Here is a 24,237-nt window from a genome sequence, read left to right as displayed (position 1 = left end):
TATGCAAAAGTAAAGAATAGAAATAAATCTTAATGTAAAGAGTAACTCAAAAGTAAAGAATAGAAAGTTAAAGTAAGTGACGACTTAAAAAAGTATGAATTAAAATAAAATGAAATAATTTAAAAGTAAAGAATTAAATATGAAACTAAGAAATGACTCAAATGCATGAAGTTAAATATTTCAGTATGAAATTACGTAAAAAATAATTCAAGAGTTAGGAATAAATGTAAAATTAGAAATGTTTTTAAATTATGGGGTTAGATCAGTGATTCTCAACTTGTGGGGCGCGCCCCCCTAGGGGGGCGCGAGAATATTCAAGAGAAAATATTATTTAAAAAAAATTGATTAATTGTATGAAAGGAAAGCGCACAAACACATAGAAAACAAAATACATTTCGACATATTTAATAACTTATTAAAGTGAAACAACTTATTGAATCAAAACTTAAGGTAGGGAGCCAAAAATGGCTTTGCTTTGAGGATTTTTCCTAATTTTCTGGTTAAGCCTCTGTGGCTGAAATTTTTTTTGTAACATCTTTCCCCCTATCTCTAATATATATCACGTATACTTGTAATTGTAAAATAAAATTTCATTTATTTTATAGTAAAATTTCAAAATTGTAGCTTCTGCGCCTAAGGTTTTCCACAGGTTCCAAAGGTGAGTCATATATTAAAATCACTTTTTCACTTACTCAAATTATCCTTAGAAAAAACATTTAGACTGACAAATGTCTTTTAAAAAATCACTTTAAGTGTCTTGTTGGTAGGAACAAGTTTCCCGATTTTGAAAAAGATATTTGTTTTTTCAGAGTGTATAATTTGTTTATTGATTTTACATTGATAGTTCTTGTGTGAAGTCACTAGCGATTCTTTTAATCTTTATTACTGAGTTAATTTTTTCAAAAGGATTAACTAACAAGAGTTAAATAACCATACTAGAGTTAACTAACCTAACCCATAACTAGCATAAAAAATACCCATATTTACAAGAAAACACCAGAATCGACCACAAAAACACTCATAATTACCAGAAAAATAAAAAAATACCTGAAAAATTACTTTGAAATGCAAAAACTTGTAACAAAATATCGCAATTTCTGCTAAAATGCAGAGAACGTCCAAATATTATAAAAGTTTAAAAAATACCAAAGTTGCATATTTGCTTAAAATGAAATAAATCAATTGGCATTCAATTCAATCATTCCTCATTGAGAAATAATATTCTACGTAATGATTTCTAATGAACTCTTTTATAGATTTCACGTTTGTTTCCGAAGGTGGCCCCCGTGTCCACAAGATGGCACCGGTGTCGGGCCACCTCGGGAACATGCATATGGTCACCATTTGCACGACTTAAAACTATTAATCAGATAGATTAATTAGAATTAAAGTAATGTGGTTAAAGAAAAAGAAATAAACTTTCAAAGTTCTAAGAATTTGAACACATATAAATTACAATATCTTCTCACCCGGAAATTGGAACAACTGCAAAAAATTAAATCACTTCACAGAGTGGAGGCCATTCCAGGAAATATCTTCCAATTCAGCCTCGTGCACCTCAGATACAAGATTTACAATGCAGCAGGGACGTCTTATGATTCAAAATAAATTTAATTTTACTTTGGGGGGTGGGCTACGTTAGGAGCACTGACCACCTTTGGCTTACCCACCTTACTTAATCAAAGCACACTAAATTTAAAAAAGAAATTAATAATTTTTAGTGACTTCCTTGGGCCCAAAGAGCGTAAAAGATTCTTTATCTCAGGGTTCTCATTTTTATGTAATTTGCAATCGTTACAACCGTAGTTAACACAATATTAAAATCAGGGACGCATTTCTTTTGAAGCCAAAGCTTCTCTGTGGATCATGCACTGTGTCCAAACGCATGGAGGCGATTTTTTACAAGTTTACAAGGGCTTGTATACTTTCGAACCCTCCGGATATTGAACGTGCACCATCGGTGCATATTCCGATGCAATTTTTGCATTCTATGTTTGCCTCATTCATAACTTCATTTGAAATAGCAAATAATGCTAGCGCTGTTGTTTTGAGTTCTATTGATTTGCAGAAAAGTAGTTTTACTACTGACATATTATCACAAAATCAAACATAGACAATTAAATGAGCATCTTTATGATGCTTCATCAAACTGTATTGAAAACATTTTGACACGCAATCGAGAAAAGATGACACTACATTTTCAGCAGTATCACCAATTCGAGGATCGTTTGAAAGAGGACGGTAATTCTTTTGAAAAATTAACTCCAAACATAGTTTCTGCAATCTCAATTGCTTCTGGCTTTTACTTTACTTTTGTTTTGGCAGTTAGTTAAAAATATTTTAAATACAGAATTCAAAATACTCAATATACATTATTGTTGTATACATTCTACTGTAAGTGGGGGGCGCGATGAAAATTATGATTGAAAACTGGGCCGCGAATACTGAAAGGTTGAGAACCGCTGGGTTAGATATCAAAATAAAGAATGATTTAAGAGTAAAGAATTAAATCTTAAAATAGGGAACGACTTAAAAGTACTGAGCTACATCATTCACGAAAATTTTATTCATGACTAAATTTATTCAGAATAAATTTATTCTGAATGATTATTCATATGAAAATTTAGTCATTATTCATCATTCATTATGCAAATGTATAAAAATGTTTGAATAATGATTGATGAATAAACTCATTAGTCATGACTAATTTTTCTGAATAAAATTTTGAATAACCAGCGAAAAATGCAATCAATATGTCTTTGTCTATAACGAGATGCAAAACATCGTTCGCTCTTAAACGTCTTATTTTAGGAATTTAACTATAAAACTAAGACAAGTATGAATATTTATTTTTATTTTATTTTAAATTACTCCAGCGTAACATACTTAGTTGTGCTAAAAAGTAGGTTTATAACAGTTTAGTTACTTAAGTTCATTTTAAAATTTTGTTCTAAAATCTATAAAGCACAATTTCTTATAATTTTTGAAAGCAAACAATAATCTTATTTTAAATTCTTAAATAAAATTTTAACTTAAAAAATTATACGCTTTTTTGCCATGTAACCATTTCTCAAAAGTATGCATTATGTTAGACAAAAGTTAATTTCCTCAAACATTATATAAATATACTTGAAAAGGATTAACGTTTTTACGTAGTTGTCATAATCGTAGTCAATTAAAGTATTCCGTGCCCATTTTTGTTGATCAGTGAAATTATTCAGTTATTCTTGACTAATGAATAAAGGATATTGAATAAGGAATAATGAATGATTTATTCTTTATTCAAAATATTTCTGACTAATGAATAAATCTTTATTCATTATTCATTATTCAGATTTTGAACAATTATTCTTCATTCTTTATTCATTATTCTGAATAAAAAATGCCCATCTCTGAACTACATAGTCAGGAAAAAGTTGTAACTTTTTAAATCACTAGGGGTCTCTGCCTTCTGTTCGCTTCGCTTCTCAACCTTTGCGGTTGTTTCCTATTTATCATTGAATATTAAGGGGAAAGAACGGTTTTTGTACAAAAATTACGACTGGATTGACAACAGTTTCATTTTGAGAATAGCTGAATTCTGACAAATTAATAGAATGAAAACTAGAGCTTCCCCTCCGAGAGTTATTACTCAGTGAGGATTGGCCGGCGAGGTGAAAAATCTGTTCCTGTCCGTACTCAAATTGGTTTTCAGATATAGAATTAGCTTTAATGGACTTCTCTTCCCTTTTGGTCGTTTTAAGAGTTTTTTACTGAAAGTCGATAGAAAAAAAAGAAAATAGACAGAAATCGACAGAAAATATATAATTGTAATAATTTTATGTAAGCACATTTTATTAATGCGTTAATAGTGACGAAATCGAAGTATAGCTGGATTTGAAAAATAATCAAATGTACGTGGAAAAAAGTTAAATTTAAGAATTTAGTGATCCAGAGTAGGCGACACAATAATGCGTGATAAATAGGAAATAAATTTACTTTTTAGCAATCTATAACGATAACCTTATATCATACAACATTTCGCTTAATTCTCATCTTTCTTCAGTCATTATATTTTTAAAAGTTTCGACATAAAGGCTAAGATCTGGTAATACCCTCTAACCTTTTATTTATTTATTAATTTTCATTTGTTAATTTTGGCATCAAGTCAAGCAGGGTGATTTGATAAGTTAAAAATTGCGAGTGAGATAAATTTTTCTACAACGATGGATAAACAATTATTGTTTAAAGAAAACACATTGTAAAAGAAAAACACTTCAAATTGCAATAACTTTCAAAAAAATAGGAATTTTAAAAAAAAATTTAAAAAAACTCTTGCTAAAGTTATAATTTATAATGGTCCTATTAGCATGACAAATTGCATCTCAGTAGTAGCGTTTCAGCCGGCATTAAATCAGCCAACATTGCTTTTTCATTACAATTTTGACAGTTAATAATTCTCGAACTGATTATTGAGTTGTATTTTTCTTTTTAATTCAATTGAACTCTTTGTACATTTTCCGATACACATTCGTAATATCAAATTTTAAAGTCATATAGATTTTGTGCAGTAAAGCGAAATGTAACGGAAAGTAAGACTAAATGAGAAAAAAAATTTTCAAGAGGCGCTTAAAATTGCTATTAGAGCAAATTGGAATTTTGAAGAAAAAGAAACTCTGTGTCTGAGTTCATAAACAAACATGGCCCTTTCAGGATGCAAAATGTTTACTCTGTATTTGCATTTCTGCGGCCTGTAGAACTGCCAGTAATATATTTTACAACGATTTAAATAGTTAATAATCCTCGCACTAAATATCGAATATTCGTCTTTATTCATTCAATCTTAATTTCTTAACACTTTTCAATACACATTATTAATTTCATGTTTCTAAGTCCTATAGTTTTTGCTCACTTAAACAAAATGTAACGGAAAGTTGTATACCCAGAAGCAGCGACGTCGCTGACCCTTATGATTTTGTAATATCGAAAAGTAAAGAACATGTCACTTGAAGCAATATGTTAATTTAATTATAAAATATGCTAAAAGGTAAATAGAAATTCCAAATATGCGTAGACCTTTTCTAAATATTTAACATTTGACAACTGGTAAGAGTTATGTAAATGACAGGTAAATCGCCAATATTAATTAGAAAGTGTCTGGAATCATTTTAAGACTTTTATTCTAAGTTTAACATGAATTATTTATTTTCAATGGTGGATGACCATAGAAAAGAACAAGGTCACGTAAGGTCAGACCATTTTTATAATAAGAAATTTGAATTGACAGCGTTGTTAAGGAAGTTGTACAAAACATAAGTCACAGTGAATTCAGACGTTATTTTATAATAATTTTTTTCTTCATGTTGTAAATTCTGAAAGAATAAAAGAAAATTCGAAACGTTTGTGACTGTTTCATGCAGCAGTTTTAAATTATCCTATTTAGGTGCAAAAGACAAGAAACGCAGAAACATCTAAAAAAATACCTATCATAAGCTTTTTATTTATTAAATAATTTTAGTAATCTAAGCAGTTTTTAAGGTGAAAGATTCTGAAAAATGTTGAAACAATTACTTTGTCTATTAATAACTAGAATTTTTAAAATCAAATTTTAAAAATGCGACTTTTTCAAAATTCAATTTCTCAGAGACTGTTCGACCGATTTCGCTCAAAGCTTGCATTTTGACATTTAAAATTGCATTCTTTAAAATGATGTAAAAAAAACTGTGAACCTTACAATTTCAAAATCTTTCAACTATTATTTAAGAAAACAATAAAAAATATTGAATATATACCAAACGTTATATTTTACATGGAATTATCTTTAGATAAATGAATTTCTATAATTTATATTTATGGTGCAGCGATCTAAGCGTGAATAAGAGTTTGTTATTCTAATATTCCTGAGACACAAACTGGGAAGTACAGGACACTGCAAACTCTTCATGTGAAGGGAATAGAGGAAATATTGTGGTGTCAACGCTGGGATAGATTAGCCAGTGGTTCCCAACCTGGGGGCGATCGCCCCAAAGGGGGCGATAGAGCTTCTCAAGGGGGCGATAATCCTTAAGGGGGCGATCAGGGGGCGACGAGCACTCAAGTGATAAAAATTGCTAATAATATTAATAATTAAAGCTAATTGAAATTGAAAATATATATGAAATCTATGGTTCTGGAGTAGACAAAGAATTATGATAGTTAAAAATTAAAAAAAAATTCAAGTGTTCAAAAATTCGTCATACGTTTTGGTATCGCAGGCGGAAATCTGATAAGTCACTCTGTTCCTCTGAGCAATAATACTGTTTCCAGGCGTATTCTTGAGATGGCCGTCGACGTTGAAACAAAACTCATCAAATTTCTGAAAGAAGGTAAATTTGCGTTTTGATGAATCAACTGTGATAGATAACAAAGCTGTTTTAGCTTACGTGAGATTCATAAATGAGAGTAAGGAGATTAACGAGGAAATGTTGTTTACAAGAACTTTGAACACAGATACAAAAGGATCGTCGATTTTTAAATTGGTCAAAGATTATTTTGAGGCAAAAAAAATTCCCCTCACAAATGTAAGTGCTTGTGCAACTGATTGTGCTCCAACCATGTTTGGTTGTCATACTGGGTTTCTGGGTCACCTTAAAAAAGAAGTACCGGAAGTTATCTCACCATTCATTATGTCATTCATCGTCAACTTTTGGCTGCGAAAAATTGGTTATTTCTGGCATCAATAAAATAAAAGCTAATTCTCCTAATAACCGTTTGTTCCGAGAACTTTGCTATGAAAATGATGAAGATTTCGAATTCCTGCTCCTACATGCAGCTGTGAGATGACTTTCAAAAGGAAACTGAGCTGTTTCTTCGAACTGCTGGATTCGGTTATTGAGTTTCTCGACACCAGATCCTGTTTTAAGTGAGAGTTTTAGGCAACGCAAGTTGGAAACTGCGTACCTCACTGATAGTTTTGAAAAAATGAAGGAAATCAACGTAAAACTTCAAGGAAATAAAATGAACATTATCAAGGCTAAGGGAATCATATCTTCATTTATCGCCAAGTTTGATATCTACAAGTCAAACATTGGTCGCAAGGAGCTAATGCAATTTCCAGCTCTTAAAAAGTCTTCGAGATTCTCGAAAATAAAATTTTAATTTTTACTGATCACCTTGATCAGTTATGGAATCAAGATTTAAAGATTTGATGAAATTAGAAATTCCGGACTGGATTTTCGATCCTTTCTCTTTTGAAGTTGTGGATAAGCTCTCTTCCTCTTTGTAGACAGAGATTTTAGATTTGAAATATGACTGTGAGGCTAAAGTCGTCTTTAAAAAAATACGGTTACGAGTTAGCTTGGGTAAAGCTTATGGACACTTATCCACAATTGTGGAAACAAACTGAGCCGCTTCTCATCTCGTTCCCGTCAACATATTTAGTGGAGAGAGGATTTAGTTCTGTCTTCCAGCTGCTCACAATGCAAAGAGATAGTTTGGGTATTTGCTTCAAAGGAGACCCGCGTTTAAATCTGACGAGCATAAAACCTGACATTCAAGCTTTAACTTAAAATACACCAAGCACAGGGCAGTCATTGAAGTAGTAAAAATGTACTTTCATTTCATTTCTACTCTTCATTTTTTTTCTCAAATTTTAGTTGTTAACGTTTTAACTTTTTCTTGATTACATTAAAATATGAATTTAAAAAAATGTACTTTTGTTTTGATTATTCCGTTTTAAATATCATTTCTTTTTGAAAAAAAAAGATGCACAATTTTTTTTAATTAATAAAAATGACAGGATAAATGTGCCTCCTTATTTGCATTACAATTTAAATTAAAATCAAATAACATAGCATATTTTCATTGTTTGGTTGTTCACAAGCAACAATGAAGGGTTTTTTGAGCAAAAAGAGAAAGGGGCGATATGTGTCAGCCAACCCCAAGAGGGGGGCGATGGTCCACAAAAGGTTGGGAACCACTGGATTAGACTATAATATGCACCCAGCTGCAGGAACTTAGTGGCTTCATTAGATTGGCCGAATTAGCGCGATAAAATTTTGGTTGTTTAACCGTATTTGGTGAAAGCAGTTAATTGACTATTTTTCTCTCAGTCAACAGTTAGAATACCATCATCTGATTGATGGTAATATGTGTTTGAATATGGAAAATAACCAATTAAATAAATTGTTATTCATCCATTTTTCCCAGAAATTTCCTACATTACAGTGAACATAGCATAACAGTGTGAAAGAATGAAGGTTATATTCCTGTTTGGAACAATTCAATCACAATTGTTATCAAGAAATACATTTAAACTTTAATCCTAATAGCCTTAATGTAAATATTTTAATATACATACAAAGAAGCTGTGTTTCAAGATACAACAAAAACATATTTTAAGCAGAGTAACAATTAAGGAGAGAATAGCTAATCATTGAGGATTTAAAGTGATTTACAACTCGTATAACCTAACTTTATTTCCGCTTTCTGTTTCTTAATGACCTCAACACAAAGTGAATCAAAACATTGGTGTGTGATTAAACGTTATAAAAAACTCAGAAGAAATGTAAGCAATGCAAATTAAAATTAGTTACTCAATATTCAAGTTATATTCCTTTCTAAGAAACTACGATGAATTAATTTAAGTTCAAAAGAGCCAATAATAAATTCACATGAGTTAGCTCATCTGTGACACTATGACATCTTTTGGTAAGTGGAATTATTTCTTATGAAAAACGATTGGAATTATATTAGCTTTTCCAAAGTATCGGCATATGCCTATTAATTTTGTGCATGACTGTGTAAGGTTGATTAATATTAGTTTGTTAATTTTTGAATTTTTACGTCGAACAAGGAACAAAAATTCAACTTGTTTGTAATATAATTACATTTTATATTACAATTTATATAATATTTTTTGTCTTATCAAATATTTTATCAGTACTCAAATAAAGTTGTTTTTTAAACCTTTTTAATGCTTTCCTTACTTTCATAAGAAAATCATAATTTTATAAAGTAGAATATAGTAAAGAAAATAATCTAATGCATAGAATTTAGAGTAAATCGAAAAGTATATGATTAATTTTTACAACTTCTGAAACACCTAAAATATTGAAATTTTTATCCTTTTATTTAAATTATAATTAAAAAAAACTTATATTTACTCAAAATAAATAAATTATAATTAAACTGCAATAGAAAAGTAATTTGAAATAGAATAAAAGAAACAGGAATGCAATCTAGAACTTCTTCAGAGGACGCCCCGTGTGCATTCATGTGGGAACTTTTTCTGAGAATAACTGTTTAATAATCCCTTATAATTTTTCTTTCAAACTATGAATTATGTTTTTATCTCAATAAAAGCGTGTTTAATCCTAATTAGTCTAATCCTAAGATTTAGGAATCTCTGTACTGAGAAAAAAAGTATGTTAAAAAATAACAGAATATGGTAAAATTTACCGTGTTTCTGGGTCACTGGAAACTCCGAAAAGCTCGATAATTTTTTACCGAGGCGCTTTGGCAATGAATTTGGTAAAATTAACCATAAAATATGATTTTATAATTTATGATAAAATTTGGTAAATGTGTTAAAAAAATTTCATAATTATATCGCGATACCTTAGAGCATGTTATAAATACACTTTGTTAGTTTAAATTTAATTTTCAGTTCTGTATTTTTTTTTATTAAATGCCCGGTAATAAGAACTTTAATTTTAAAAACTAGAATGTTCGGTAAATTAACACAATATGAACAGAAACATTATCAAATGAATAGTTTAAATATAGTATATTTTGGTCTTATTTACTAGAAGCATTGTTTTTTTTTACAAGAAATGTCATTACCATAGAGTATGGTAATTTCAACGGAGTTTGATTTTCTGTATGTGAGTGGAATAATTTATTGATAAATTTAAATTATCATATATTTATATCGCCTGTAATGATAGACTTCAAAACTTTTTCATAACCTTGACGCTTTCTAATTTTTCAACAAATTAGCATTTCAATTAGCTTGGATAGAAAACAACTCTAAAAATAATTAAGTGCACGTGTTATGGTGTAAAATAAAGAATATGTAGTATCATTACTCATGAATAATAGTTAACTGAATTAATTTTTTTATCCTTACCTGTCAATTCATCCCAAGGAATGCAAATTGAATGATGAAGATACAAGCTCAGACATTTAAAGTAACAAAAAAAAATGTTTTAAATTTATACAATGTTCGAATAAGAATTGAAATTAAATTTCGACAATAAACGCAATAAGAAGTACGTTAAAGTTTAGTCCATATTGAACAAATTTTAAACAATAAAATGTTATCCAGCTTATGCAGCGAAAATAGTAGCAAGGTATTTCGTGTATTAAAATGTTATATTTAAAAAACTGGAACGAGTTTATGCTTTTGTCATTTAGTTAAACAGGTTCAAAAAATTATTTTTGGTGCGTAAATGAGTTTATATCATTAGTTGCAAATTTGAAACTTTAACATTAACAGTTTCAGCATTGACAATTTTAACTTTTTTTATATATATTTCCTTTTTTTTTTTTTTTACAAATTTGCTTATTTGTAAGCATTCAGGGTAATGAGTTTTAAAAGAGTATGCTGTTAGAAATTTCTCAGAAAAAAAGTTAAATAGGAATTTATTTAATTTTTTTTTACCATATTTAAACAAAACAAGCAAATAACCATAAATAAGATGGTATCCAAACTGTTAACTGTGTGAAAAACACAGGTAACAGTTTGAAAACACAGTTAACATTTTAAACAGCCAGTGTGTTATCGCACAAACTAGGCCCACCTAATGAAGCCACTTAGTTCCCTTCAACTGCGTATATACTACAGTTGCGTGGGTTAATCTGTCAGTCTCATGACCGACAGAACTGGGGTTCGAATCCCTGCGTTCACACCACAATATTTCCTCTATTCCCTTCATATGTGAAGAGTTTCCTGTTTCTCGCACTCTTCAATGCCTGTTTCCTAACGAAAGCTCTAGTTACTATGTCTAATTTAATTTCTCTTTTATGATTTTGAAACCATGCTAGTTGTAAATGGCTAAAAATAACCATAAAGTTCCATCCATCCTATTCCATGGAACTATTCCACCCTATTCCATTATATTAAATCCATTCATGGATTTAACCATGTAAACCATTTCAAAACCGTAAAGGTAAAAAAATGCTCTTTACCGTAAACTTTATGGTTAATCAGATAAACAGACTGCTTCTGGTTATATTACAGCATAACCTTCTAGTTATGGTATAATTATATCATTCTACTGCTTCTGGTTATATTATACCATTTTGCCATAATTTTAGAATAAAAATTCTAACAGCGTAGGTATTATGAAGATACAAACTGCAGGAAGTTTGTGTCAATTATGGTTATTGAAAATGTTAGGAGACTGTTTATCTGTGAGCAATTTTAAAACTACCTCATTTATATTAATTAGTCTAAAACATGCTTTACGAATGAAATTTTAATACATTTATCATCAGATTTTTTTTAAAGTTTTTATTCAAAGTAGTATGTAATTAATTTAAAAAGAAGTAAAAAAAACTATTTTAATAAGATTTAAACTTAGCAATATTAATAAATAAGCGTGTAACTTTTAGTTACCTCGGAAGCAACATTAATTTGAATTTTAAGTTGAATCCCCTACACTAGCGTATAATTATGAATCGCTTTTATTTGAGTCTAATGTTGAGTCTCTTTCACCTGAATGGAAAGTTTTTTCTTTTTCACTTTAGTTTAATATTGAACCTCTTTTAAGTGAGTCTAATGTTGATTTCCCTTCACAAGTGTCTAATGTTGATCCTCTTTTACGACAACATAGTGCTGATTCTCCTTCACTTGAACCTAAAGTTGATCTCCTTTCACTTGGGTCTAATATTGAATCTCTTTCACTAGAATAATGTTAGTTTCCATTATTGTGCTTAATGTCGCCTTTAATGTTGATGCTCTTTTACTTGAATTTAGTGCTGATTCGCCTTCACTTGAACCTAATGGTAATTCCCTTCAGCTAGTGTCTAATGTTGATTCTCTTTTACTTAAATATAGTGCAGATGTTTCTTCACTTTAACCATATGTTGATTCCCTTTTACTTGGTTTTAATGAAGAATCTCCTACACTAGAATAATGTTAATCTTCATTTTTCTGTTTAATGTCTACTCTTTTTCATAATTTTTCATTAAACTTCAAACTTTACAGTTTGGTGTGTGATGAACTTGACATTAACTTCTGGAATGAGTACAAAAAATACGTTAAGTATATTGTTTAACTCGGGATAGAAATGTATTTATTAGGATGGATATCTTATAAGAAGTTTTTGATTTATAAGAATTAATTTTTCATTATACCGTAAAGTTCATTGTAATATAAGGAAATATGAAAAAATGTTTATTCAAAACCTCCCTTTAAATAGAAAAAGGATAAAATACTAAATAGTTTTTAAGAAGTTTAATCAATATGATAAATTTTCAGCAATATACAAAGACTTATAATACTTTAAAATCATATAAGTTTAATTTTAGTATTTAGAAATATATGATCATTGCGTAATAAATAATTCTTAATTAAATATATTTCTTTTTTTCTTTAGGTTTAGTAGAATGCTCTCTAAATTCTTCTTAAAATCAAACGATTTTGGGAATTCAAGTTTTGGCAAGACGCAAAGTTAGTCCACACACTAGACAAAAAATGGAATTTTTTACTTTTACAAAGACGTACCTGACATTGTCTATTTTACTATTCGCAATATCGGAAGGAAACGAGATTTTCAGTTTGGACAATGAAGAGAGAGCACAAAATATGACAGTTCTGGAAAAATGGGAGCAACTTGAAATCGATGTGAAATCTATGGCCAACAAAGCTGTGAAGGAGTTTCTCCCTTATTTGATGGAGTACCAAAACAAAGTCAACATTTCATCGCAGTGCGTGAGAGAAGGCATGATGCTTCTCAATGGAATCAGAAATATTAAAGCTTGGGCCGTGAGATGTAAGTATTCCTTTGTTGTTAAAACATACAAGATTCTGTTCTAAACAAAATGCCGAAAAATATTTTAGAATGATTTTGATTACGCAATGAGTTAACTGGACATTGAATTAACTAGACATTATGTTAAAAGACAAATGAGTTAATTCTATTTTATTTCATAACCGTCGTTGAACAGCCGGTCCAATTTTATGTGTTTACGACTAATAATGCTCAACTCCGTAGCCTTGCAATTTTGAACCCAATCCAGAAGACAAGGAAACTCCTGGATCGAGTATTGGAAGAAATTTGCCATCGTGGAGGACTTTTTGATGGAGTTAACCCGCATTTGCGTTACATGGAGTGGAATATCACGAGAACCTCCCACTGTTAGCCTGACGGCAAGGGTGCTCTAACCCATGATCCGTTTATCACTGAAGATATTTCACGTCAACACTGTGGTCGGTGCAAGCCGGATGCGGAATTCGTATCGACTGGGATTCGAACCCGGTTCTCCGCATTGGAAGGCAACCGCTCTATCCCCTGAGCCATCGCTGCTCAAATGAGTTAATTCGACATAATTTGAGTTTATTCGACATAAATTAAAGCCAGAAGAATAAATCACTACCAAAAACATACTTGTTCAATTAAACTACAGTCCATGGTTAAATTATTAGACGCTCTATAAGTCTCTATGTAAAATCTTAATTTTCAGGTGATACTATACAGCATTATTGTTTTTACGCATCTGAAACCGATTTGCAATTGTTTATGTTCGTGTTTCAATTAGTTAACATTGTAATGCAATAAGCAAAAAATATATACAAATAGGAAGTATATGAAAAATCTCCTGAATAAAAACCCATTGCATGTATGTTTAAATATGAAAGTGTTGTATATGAACTAGTGCAAAACATGTCATTGTTAAAACACTACAGTGCGTCTTATTTGGTCTAATTATTATAATATGCAAATATAATACCTGATGCAATAAATATTCCATATTTATATAATATATCGTCTAATTTATCCAATCGTCAAATTTATATTATCTATCGTCTAACTTAACCAATTGATACACGAACGTAAACCGGTTTCAGTCACGTAAAAACAATAAAACTGTATAGCATCTCACCTGATAATTAAGATTTTACATAGAATCTTACAGTGCGTCGAATAATTTTGCCATGGCCTGTAAGTAATTGAATTTCTGAATGCTTTGAAAATTTTATTTACTTAACAAACACGAAATGAAATGTCGTGCATAGTTAACTTTTCCAAAGAAAATGATATTTAAGTAATTATTCACCTTTTCAATTATGTTCCCAAAACACTTATATATGGAAACCGCGACACAGTAAATGGTCATTAATGGAGGTTGATCGTTCCTTGGGTCTACCTCCATTTACTTCAAAATGCTATTGAAGGTACATCATTTAATTTTACTCAGTGTATAATTTTCTTGGTGTAGAAGTGCTACTTTTGTTGGCTTCATGAAAATCAGATAGATGAATAAAACCTAATCTCATTAAAAAGGACCCCTTATTATGAGTAAAAAAAATGTACCAATTATGAATGATGAAAGGATGATTCCTTTTAGCCATGACAATTTGGACCAAAAAATTTCTTCAAATTTAAAGTCTTCAAAATAATCTAAAATTTTTTTTTGTATACTTCTTTAGTTACATTTATTAGTATCTTACAGACAGCAGTGACCATATCTTATTGACATTTACTCGAGAAAAAAAATAAAATAGAAATTCACCAAATCTTGAATACCAGGAAAATGACACATTAGCTTAGAAGTTTAAAAAACAGTCATTTTAAGTTAATAGTAAGTAACTCAACTTAAGCCTTTATGTTAGATGGACCGCAAATTGCTTAAATTAATTCTTTTTATCAACTGTAGAAAGAATCAATTTTTTTGTTGTTGCTGATATGTACAGAATAAAATTGTGTAAAATAAGCAATCATTAAATAAATAAATAACTTTGATTACATTCAATCCTATTACAATCATACATAAACTTGGTATTAGGTTAATATTTGCTTTCCCTTTTTACAGTATTAGCAGTTAAAAAAGCCAGGAAAATAACACTATAAAACTTACTCACCTTGAAAATTTTTTTGAAACAGTTTTTGAACCAGAAAGTTGGTTCTTTATTCATGCAACAGGACATGTTCAGATAGGAGGGTATCTAATCAATATATTAACACAAAATATTGATTGCTGGCTCTATCTATTTTGGTTATGAACCACTAACTAAAAGTAGCCAGGAAAATGACAGATTTTCTTGTGACAAACAAATTATTGAGAGAAAAAATTATTTTAAACGAAGTTTTTGTAAATAATACCCTCTGCGTATATTCCAGAAATGCTTACACCGGTTGAGATAAAAAAAATTAGATATTGAAAAATTTATGATAAGTTTTGAAGCTAGTTATTATTGGAAACATTGTTTGGGACATGACAGGAAAATGACATTTTGAAGTTCAATTAAATGTTTTAACTATACAAAACAGTCAATGCTAGTGCAAAGTCATTTTAAAATGATAACAGCAATGCAATTTATTAATTTTAAAAAAAAAAAGTTCTTTTAGTAATAAAGTATTAGATCTTGTCATATTTCGTGAGAATCCCCCAGAAGTGTGTGAAATAAATACACAACCATGTTTTTTGCTAAAGTTAGCATTTAGTTTTGCATCATAAAAATTAGTTAGCTTCAAAAAATGCGCAGAGGTTTGTTTGTTTCACATACTTAGTTTTTTTCAAAACTAAAATTTTTTCAAAATTTAACTCTCAACTCTAAAAATTATCAATAGCATCATTTTTAGTGCCCTATGACTAAATAAGGTTGTCAATATCTTTCAGATATCGTGAAAAAGATTTCTCTAAATAAGAACCACTCACAAATATTTTGAATACACTTAAATCTACTTATTTATTGTTAATATTTTTTGTTTGGATACATTTTCGTGTTCCATTTTTTTACCTTTTCCGCATTTGATGCGGAGGTTTGCCCGATCGCTGAGAGAACCACAAAATCTATGGAAATAAATCCGTCGTTCCCAAAAGTGGTCGTAAATAGAGGAGGTTGCTATACAGAGGTGGTCCTTCCTGGAGGTTTCACTGTGTAAACGAGGGATGATCAATAGGTTCGAGGGCTCAACATTTGTGATTATGGTAAACAAATCAAGCGAAATTTCCGTAAACTTTTAGGAAATTGTCCCAGTTTTTAACTAGTCCTAAACATCCTGATACACTTCTTAGCCCGTCAAAAATAGTATATTTTCCAGAAGTGTTTTGGTGTGGCCAAGTCGAGAAAATCGCTTGGGGTGATTATAGGACTGAAAGAGTTTGATTTGTGGTTTTGATTGGGATTTGGTTTCTAGTTTCGGTTTTTACAAGAGGTTTCGATTTTGCAAATGGGATTTTGCCAATCAAAATCACTTGTAGAAATTTATTTACTAACGTTTATTGCATTACACATTAGCATGCATTTTTACTATTTCAGAATCCTTACAACATATATATATATATAAGATAAAAAAATATCTTATTTGTATAAATGACAACTCTCTTAAATAGACAACGCAAATAATGGTTTCTTCCAATTTTTATCTATTTCTTGGTAAATATTTTAAGGAAAGGATTACAACCGTATGTTAATTAGCAGTTGCATTGCGAAAAAACTACTCATATTTCGGTTCTTTCCTACTTTATTTAAGGATTCTGAATGGATTGCAAGATCTTCCTTAACATAATCGAATGTCAAGAAAAAGGGCAAATTTATACAACTCCACTCCATTTAAAAAATAATGCCATATTGTGAGATTTTTTTAGGGAGTATATTTTCAAGAATTTTAAGTATTAACTGCAGAAAACACTCTTTAATTGAAAAATTGACTTTTTATTGCTCTTAAAAAAACGATTTCTACGTCCTAAATTTGTAAAAGAATCTGTTTTAAGCTATGAATTAATTTAGAAAAAATTCGTGTGAGACATTCCATATTATTTCATTAGTTATAAAAAGAGTAATTTTTATCTTAGGATAGTAATTTTTTTTATTTCGAAATGTAATCTGCCGTAAGGAAATACCTCCTAAAAACAATGGTTATGTTTATTCCATCAATTTGTTATGCAAGTTCATTAGAATTCGCCACTCACTTATGGATTTCGTTTTGCGTTTTGTTCTGCTTTTTCTAATTTCTGTTTTTTGCGTGATATAATATTTACTCAATAAGTTCTATTTTGTTTCAATTTTCTGAGTGCTACTCACACTATTGTATTGATATATTTTGTTATGGTTATATTGATACAATATTTTAATTTAATAATTTTTCTTTTAAATATTCTTCATTATTTTCAATGTTTTCTCTCTCTGTATATATATATATATATATATATATATATATATATATATATATATATATATATATATATATATATATATATATACTCCCTTTCTCTAATTTTAGTTATTGACGCTAGTGGTAAAACAATTGATGGTGCAATTACCGGTTCAATGTCGTCCTTCGGAGCCTATGACGAGTGTATAAATACAATAGTACCAAACAAGAGATCTAGAGATAAAGGAAAAATTTTGTTTAGAGGACAATATTGCACAATAGATTTCCGGCCTCCACTTCCACCGATGAAGAACTTCTACAAGCTAGACGAAGTTTTGGATGATTTCAAGAACTTTTCCAAAGGAGACACTGTAAGAAAATTTCAAACCATACATTCAATTCGTAGTTGGTACGTGAAAATTAGCATTTTTAAATCTTCGGGGGAAAAAAACAACTAATTTGAAAAAGTCATTGATAAAAGTCACAGCAGCACAGAAATAGATACTTTCATTAAAACCCCATTGCGGAGAAAACGCTGAAAAAGAAGCATTCAATGCTTTAAATACGAGAACTTTCTCATTTATTGTTTTCTATTTTAATGTGCTAATTATAAATATATTTCTTTATTATCCTGAATTATTATTGATTTATACTTAACTTATTATTAATTATTAACCTAAAATATCCTTAATTATTTTTTTTACAATAACTACACAACTAGTTAAAAGTATGAGAAACTACCAAACTTAGTAATATCGACAACCATAACTTAACTAAAAATTTAACAAAAAAAAAAAATGTGAGTTTTTTTTTTTTGAAATTTTAAGGAAAATTTGGCCTCTATGTCAGGTCTGGAAGTTTGGTGGTGAAAATTCTCTTTCTTTTTGACAGTCACTGCGTGGTAAAAAAGAAAATGTTGTTTATAATTCAAAACTGGAAAAATGACGGTTTCAAATTATCCAAATATATTTTACAATCCTTAACAATATTGCATTATATATTATTGATATTAATAAATGGTTTCCTTTACTTTAAAATAAATTATAATGCAACATGAACTAAATTTTTAATAATTTTTTTTTTATTATAAATGATTGAAAGCTGAAAGTACATTGACTTGCAAAAGTACCTGACCAGTAATGTTACTTTAATTTGATAACAATTAAAAAAGAATGAAAATTATTCATTTTTCAAAACAACCTTATGTTTTCAGTACTGTTCAATTTTGTTCTCCATTTTTTAAAAGTCATACGCTTATAAACTACCAAAAGTTGAAAGAAGGTATTAAAATTATATAGGCCGGTGACTTGTATGCTTCTCTGTAATAAAAGCTTTTCGTGGAAGTTACGTGTGAAAATCGACACGTACTTCATCATTTCAACTGCCCTTATCGGTAGCTTTGACCTTTCCTGCATTAAACCTTCAATGCCAAAAAATGAAAATATTTGTTACAATTTAGCATTAAACCTATAGGTAGCTTTTCTTCCTTAATCGCAGCGTATCTAGGTATTCTTTGGCTTAAGTAGTTCAATCTATTTCTTTTAAAAAGAATCTCATTTCATTTTTGTTCTTTGTAACAGAATCTTTGCAATTATTAACAAAATACAAAGACCTTCAATCACAATTTTGAAAAGTAGCAATATTTATATAGGTAGGCTAATTGGCTGACAATTTCAAGATGATGCAAAATTTAAGTATTGGCTTCTTTTTTGGCAGAATTTTGAGCATAGGTTATGCACAGCTTCATGCGACTAATAGGCTTAAAAATAAAGGAACCAATATTAAATGTAGGATTTAAAATAAGTTTTGATAAAATTCAAAAAAGCTGCAGGAAATAAAATGATATTTTTTTCAGGTTTTAAGCGAAGCAGCAAAAATCTCACACTTCTTTTATTTCTTGACTTTAAGAATAGGAATATGTGTTCCTTCTGGGTGCAGCCTGGAAGATATTAACCAGCTAGCGAGCAAACGTAAGTAATAAATTTAAATTATTTTTTTAAGAAATCAATATACAATGTAAGAAAGTTACATCATGCATTATTTCCAGCAACGTTCCGGGATTTCAAGAGTTTCTATTCATTTCTCTGCAAAACAAGTTTCTTTACAGAAGATTTCCAGAAATCAATCATTAAGGGGAAACAGCATAACCTGTAAAACTATCATTTTTCAATGAATTTTGCAACAATTGCGATAAACTTAACGTATTTAATTTCAAATTAATTAAAATTAACATCGTTAAAATTATTAATCTTTTTTCACGCATTTTAATTTTCATTTTACCATGCTAAAAATGTAAAATTTAAAAAAATTAGTGCTTATGTGAGACAAATTTATTCCGTTTTAATTCCGTTAAAAATGATTCCATTTTAATTTTTTTAAATTACATAAATTAATGTTTATTTGCAAGTAGGACTTTTGAAAAGCAAACCATTTTTGCAAAATGGTGGTGTTTTGGAAAAATTTCCAAAAAATTGCAAAAAACAAGTTACATTTTCGTGTATTACTTAAAACTAGTTAACCCAATTATAAAATCCCTACATGCAACGAAAACTATATGTGTACATTATACCAAAATTTGAAGATCCCTTCAGGTACTAGAATTTTGTACTTCTTGTGTTTGTAGTAATTCTTCAGCTAGTAGATGCTTGCATAAGATAAATAAAAATAAACTAATATTGTTTTAATTATCCATCAATTTAAATTTAATTACAGATAAATTGAAAAATACCTACTATATTTTCAGATATATGATTTTTGAATAGATGGAGAAAATATGTAATCTTTTACCCTTTGCATAGATGGGACACCATATGGCCAGTTTCATATATTTTTTTTTCTGAAACTCTAATTACAAGCAAAAATAAGTTTTTGTATTTTTTAATTGTAAAAAACATAATAGTATAATAGTTTCAAAAAAATAATTTGTTTGACAATTGGAATTATATTTGTATTCATATAAAAAATCCAAAAAAAAAGTTAGTTAGAAATTTTTTTTTCATGAAAAGAAGAAGAAATTTCAATTATGAATAATTTAATGAAAAATAGTTTCGCTTAAATGCAAAAAACTGCAAATAAATACAAATTTGAAAAATAATTGTTTGGAAGTGGGCCGCGTCTGAAAGATTTTACCTCTAGCGCAAAAAAAAACACTAGCGTTGTATGCTGTATTTAACATAAACATATGTTATTAAAATGCTAAACATAATATCTTTTACTTATTTTGATCTAAATTAAAACAAAATAATGAAAAAGGTAGGAAAAATATGCTTAGTAAAAATCCTGCGTTAAAGGGTTAACATAACTCTTCAAAAATTGTCAGAAGGGCTTATAGATAAATTTCCGATCAATTTTAACTGGTCAGCTTGACTTCAAATAAAAAAATCTTTTGCATTTTCTTTTACAGTTTTTTCATCTTTCTACCTTGATGCTCATGCATCAAGATGTGAAATAAAGCAAGAAGAGGAATACCCACCGAAAATAATTTTCGTTATGTAAGTATGCACATATTGTATAATATAAGTAACCGTCGTAAAATTTACAAACGGAAAATACTGGAAAATATTAGGAAATTTATAATATTAATCGATAATAGATCTAATACTTCTAGATTTTTGTAAGAACTGCCATAAATTGAGGATATCTTGCTTGTAGTGTAAAGCTAGCTCTGAATATCTAACAATATGTATCTGTTTAGCTCTTTTTCGATGTTTTAAGTAAATTTTTATTCTAAACGGTAATGAAAATTGGAAAACTTTAATTATTTATATGTCACTAAGTTAGCACTTTGGGTGGGATATCCTTACGACACCTAAATTATCCTTTTAAAACCGACTGAAACATTTCATGAACAAATCCTTCTTGATATCGAATTTAGACGCAAAACTTGCAAAGAATATTTAAAAATTTACAGCATTTGGATATTTTTTAATTTCTTTAGAGGAAAATAAAAGAAAATCCAAACTAAAAAAGTTAAATTTATTTATAGTTTTGAATAAGTACACTATTATTAACTAAATTAACATTTAGAATTAAATTTTAAAATTAGAATCAAGCAAATTATTAGAAAATTTGCTTGCAATTTGGATTTTTTAATTTGATATTTCTTGTACCAAACAAGAGCAGATGGTTCGGCGATGTCCAATAAATTGCCTTTTATTGGGGCCATAACAATGTTGTACACAGTCATGTTTTCCATACATTGCTTATTGATCAAAGCGAGAAAATAAAAGAGTAATAAAAGTTTAAAATTTGAAATTTCCTTTAGGAAAATTTGTCATAGGTTTGTCTTAAAAAAATTCCATAGGATATTCCTATGGGATTTTGCCCATGGTAAAATTTTGCCATATACGTAATGGCAAAATTTTGTCATACATGTATGACAAAAATTTGCAAGAAGTCTTAATATTGAAATTGATCATATCTATTGTAGATTTGTCTATTGCTTGGCTGGCTTTTTCATGTTAATTGGATCTTTGATTGATTTATATTGTTACTATACCAAAGCTTCGTTTAAAGGTATTTTTTTGTGAATAATATAGCTTTTGTTTGATTGTTATTTTAATAATTATTTTCTTTAATTTATTTAATAGTTATTTTTCAATCAAAATTTTAAACATTTAATTGAATTTACTGCAAGTTAGATAAAGCTCAGAAATTTTATAAGTTATTTAATCTACAATAAAATTTTAGTTATAAATATAATTAATGAAAAAATTAAACGAATTTAGCTTGAAAATCAATCATAACAAAAAAATAAATAAAAATAAAACAATAAACGTCTTTTAAAACTATTGAACAGAGGATAAAGGAGAGATTCTCAAAAAATGTCTAATGTCTGAAATGTCTTAAAGCTTAAGATTTAATTCTATAAGTTTAAGTATTTCCTCTAAAGTAAATATCATCTGGGGATCAATTACGAGGAGTGTTTTTTAAGTAAAGGCAGATCGGAAATAAAAATCAAGCGAAAGAAAATTTTCAAGAAACAAATTTATTTTCAGATTCTACACACGTTTTTCTATGTCTCAAAATTGCCAAGTTTGTTTAAATCATTATGCCTTACGATTGGATAGCCTCTTCATAGGCACTTGCCACCTGATCCGATAACCATGACATCACAGCCGTTTTCACGTCTTCGTCATCGTTGTAGTGGTTGCCACCGAAACGATGTTTGAAATATTGGAAAAATTGAAAATCGCTCGGTGCAAGGGCTGGGAGACAGGGAAGTGGGTCCAAAACTTCCTAGCCAAAAGAGTTCAATAAATCTTTTGATCTGAGCTGCTGGAGAGTTATGGTCATAGAGTCAGCATGGCAATAGTGCCGTGAACTTACCAAAACTGTCGATGTTTGCAGCGGACAGGTTTTTTGCAGACAAAAAAAATATAAAAATAAATAAATTAAAAAGAAAATTGATCACTGACTGAAAATCACTGACCGTACCTCGTACGGGACGAGTGATTCCATATTCTTAAACACTTCAAAGATCCAGAACTGACCGTGCTGGTTACCTACACAGCTGCAATTGTGCACAGTTGCACCCAAGAAATGCCGGGGTACGACGCAAGCACACATTGCGGCATTCGCGCAACCAATTAGTGTACACAGCAAAATGGTTCATGCTTAAAAAACATGCCTCGTAGTATAAACGAAATAACAAGTTAATAATACACATTATTACAATACATGAAGCACTGACAATTTTGGAATAATATTAAGACATTTTTTAACACTCTTTTGAAATGTTAAATGTTTGAAATTAAAATTATTCTAACTTTCTAATTAAAAGCAATTTCTGATATGTTTAAACATGATTATTCGACTTGATTTTTCTTTAAAAAAAGTTTTTAAACCAAAAAAATAATCTTGGTAATGAAATAAGATTTCTGATTAACGCTTTCGTTTTATTTCCAAGAGAATTAAAACACTTTTAAACATTGAAACATAAATTATGTAATCAAAAATATAGGTTAAGTGCTAATATTTCTTTTGCGTTTATTTATAGTTATCATAATTTTAGTTAAAAAATTTTATATGAAATAAGAAAGATATTTTAGGAGCAAAATTGTTGTTCTCTTTAATCGTAAATGTTTGTAATTTTTTAAGTAAGCCTGTAATAAAGTATTAGCATTTAGCATGTTTTTTTTTTCATATTAAAATATTTTTATGTATATATGTTTCAGGAACTGGAATAAGAATTCTTTTATGTTTCTCATTCATGTCAAACTTCAAGAAATTTGCAAACACAAAGACCTCGTCGGATACCTTAAGCTGCCTGAATGGAATTCGTTTTCTTTGCATGAGCTGGGTTATTCTCGGCCACACCTACCTCGTCTTGAATTTCCAAATATTTTGTAATTTTTTTAATATGCCTATATTGTCACTATTTACTAAGTATTTGTGACGTACAAACATATATTATGTGTTTTAAAAACAATATTTCAAATTGCTTAATATGCACAAGTCTTCAAACATTAGAGTATTGTCTGCTTTCTTTGTTTAATTTAAAAATTAAACAAATAAAACAAGACAATTTGAGGATATATGAACTAAAAAGTTCGTTTTTTAAAAGAATGCAATGTAGAAATTTGTAAAAATTCAAATACGATAATGATTTACAACAAAGAATTTACGAAAAATCCCTTCTCTGTGATATTTCTTGCTCTGTTTGTACACATACATCTCAGAATTCATTTTACCAGATACAAAAACTGACTGACCCAGGCCTAATCATGAAAAAACGCCCACAACACCCGTTGTTCTGGCTGAATTAACACTGTAAAAGAATTGCATTACTAGTAAATCTCTCGGAAACTGGGACTCTTCGAGTTTTTCTATTATTACACACAGTTTCTTCTCAAGTGGTATTACATGAATAAACTTAGCAAAGAATACACAGATTTCCTAACATTACACCTATACTAAGAAACTATTAGTCGTATGGTAGAGACTTTTCTTTTTG

At 29.3% G+C, this 24,237-nt stretch overlaps 1 protein-coding gene across 2 annotated transcripts in view; it reads left to right on the top strand.

Annotated features, from left to right (window-relative positions):
- LOC107452074 (nose resistant to fluoxetine protein 6) overlaps positions 1 to 24,237 on the top strand; it is a 48,033-nt gene that overhangs the window by 8,485 nt on the left and 15,311 nt on the right. The window contains exons 1-7 of one of the 2 annotated variants that reach the window (XM_087160320.1): positions 8,649 to 8,667; positions 12,561 to 12,956; positions 17,412 to 17,653; positions 19,138 to 19,252; positions 20,686 to 20,773; positions 21,712 to 21,797; positions 23,459 to 23,629. In XM_087160320.1, the coding sequence (XP_087016446.1) occupies positions 12,659 to 12,956; positions 17,412 to 17,653; positions 19,138 to 19,252; positions 20,686 to 20,773; positions 21,712 to 21,797; positions 23,459 to 23,629 (1,000 nt within the window). In that variant the 5' untranslated portion in view covers positions 8,649 to 8,667; positions 12,561 to 12,658. Of the gene's footprint in view, positions 1 to 8,648; positions 8,668 to 12,560; positions 12,957 to 17,411; positions 17,654 to 19,137; positions 19,253 to 20,685; positions 20,774 to 21,711; positions 21,798 to 23,458; positions 23,630 to 24,237 lie in introns of those variants that run through there. The other variant, XM_016068362.5, reaches the window with a different exon arrangement.

This window comes from Parasteatoda tepidariorum, chromosome 1 (assembly GCF_982258835.1).
Source record: "Parasteatoda tepidariorum strain Cologne lab strain chromosome 1, Ptep-v5.0, whole genome shotgun sequence".
In the NCBI taxonomy this organism is placed as follows: Eukaryota; Metazoa; Arthropoda; class Arachnida; order Araneae; family Theridiidae; genus Parasteatoda; species Parasteatoda tepidariorum.
This window is presented reverse-complemented; position numbering and strand designations above follow the sequence as displayed.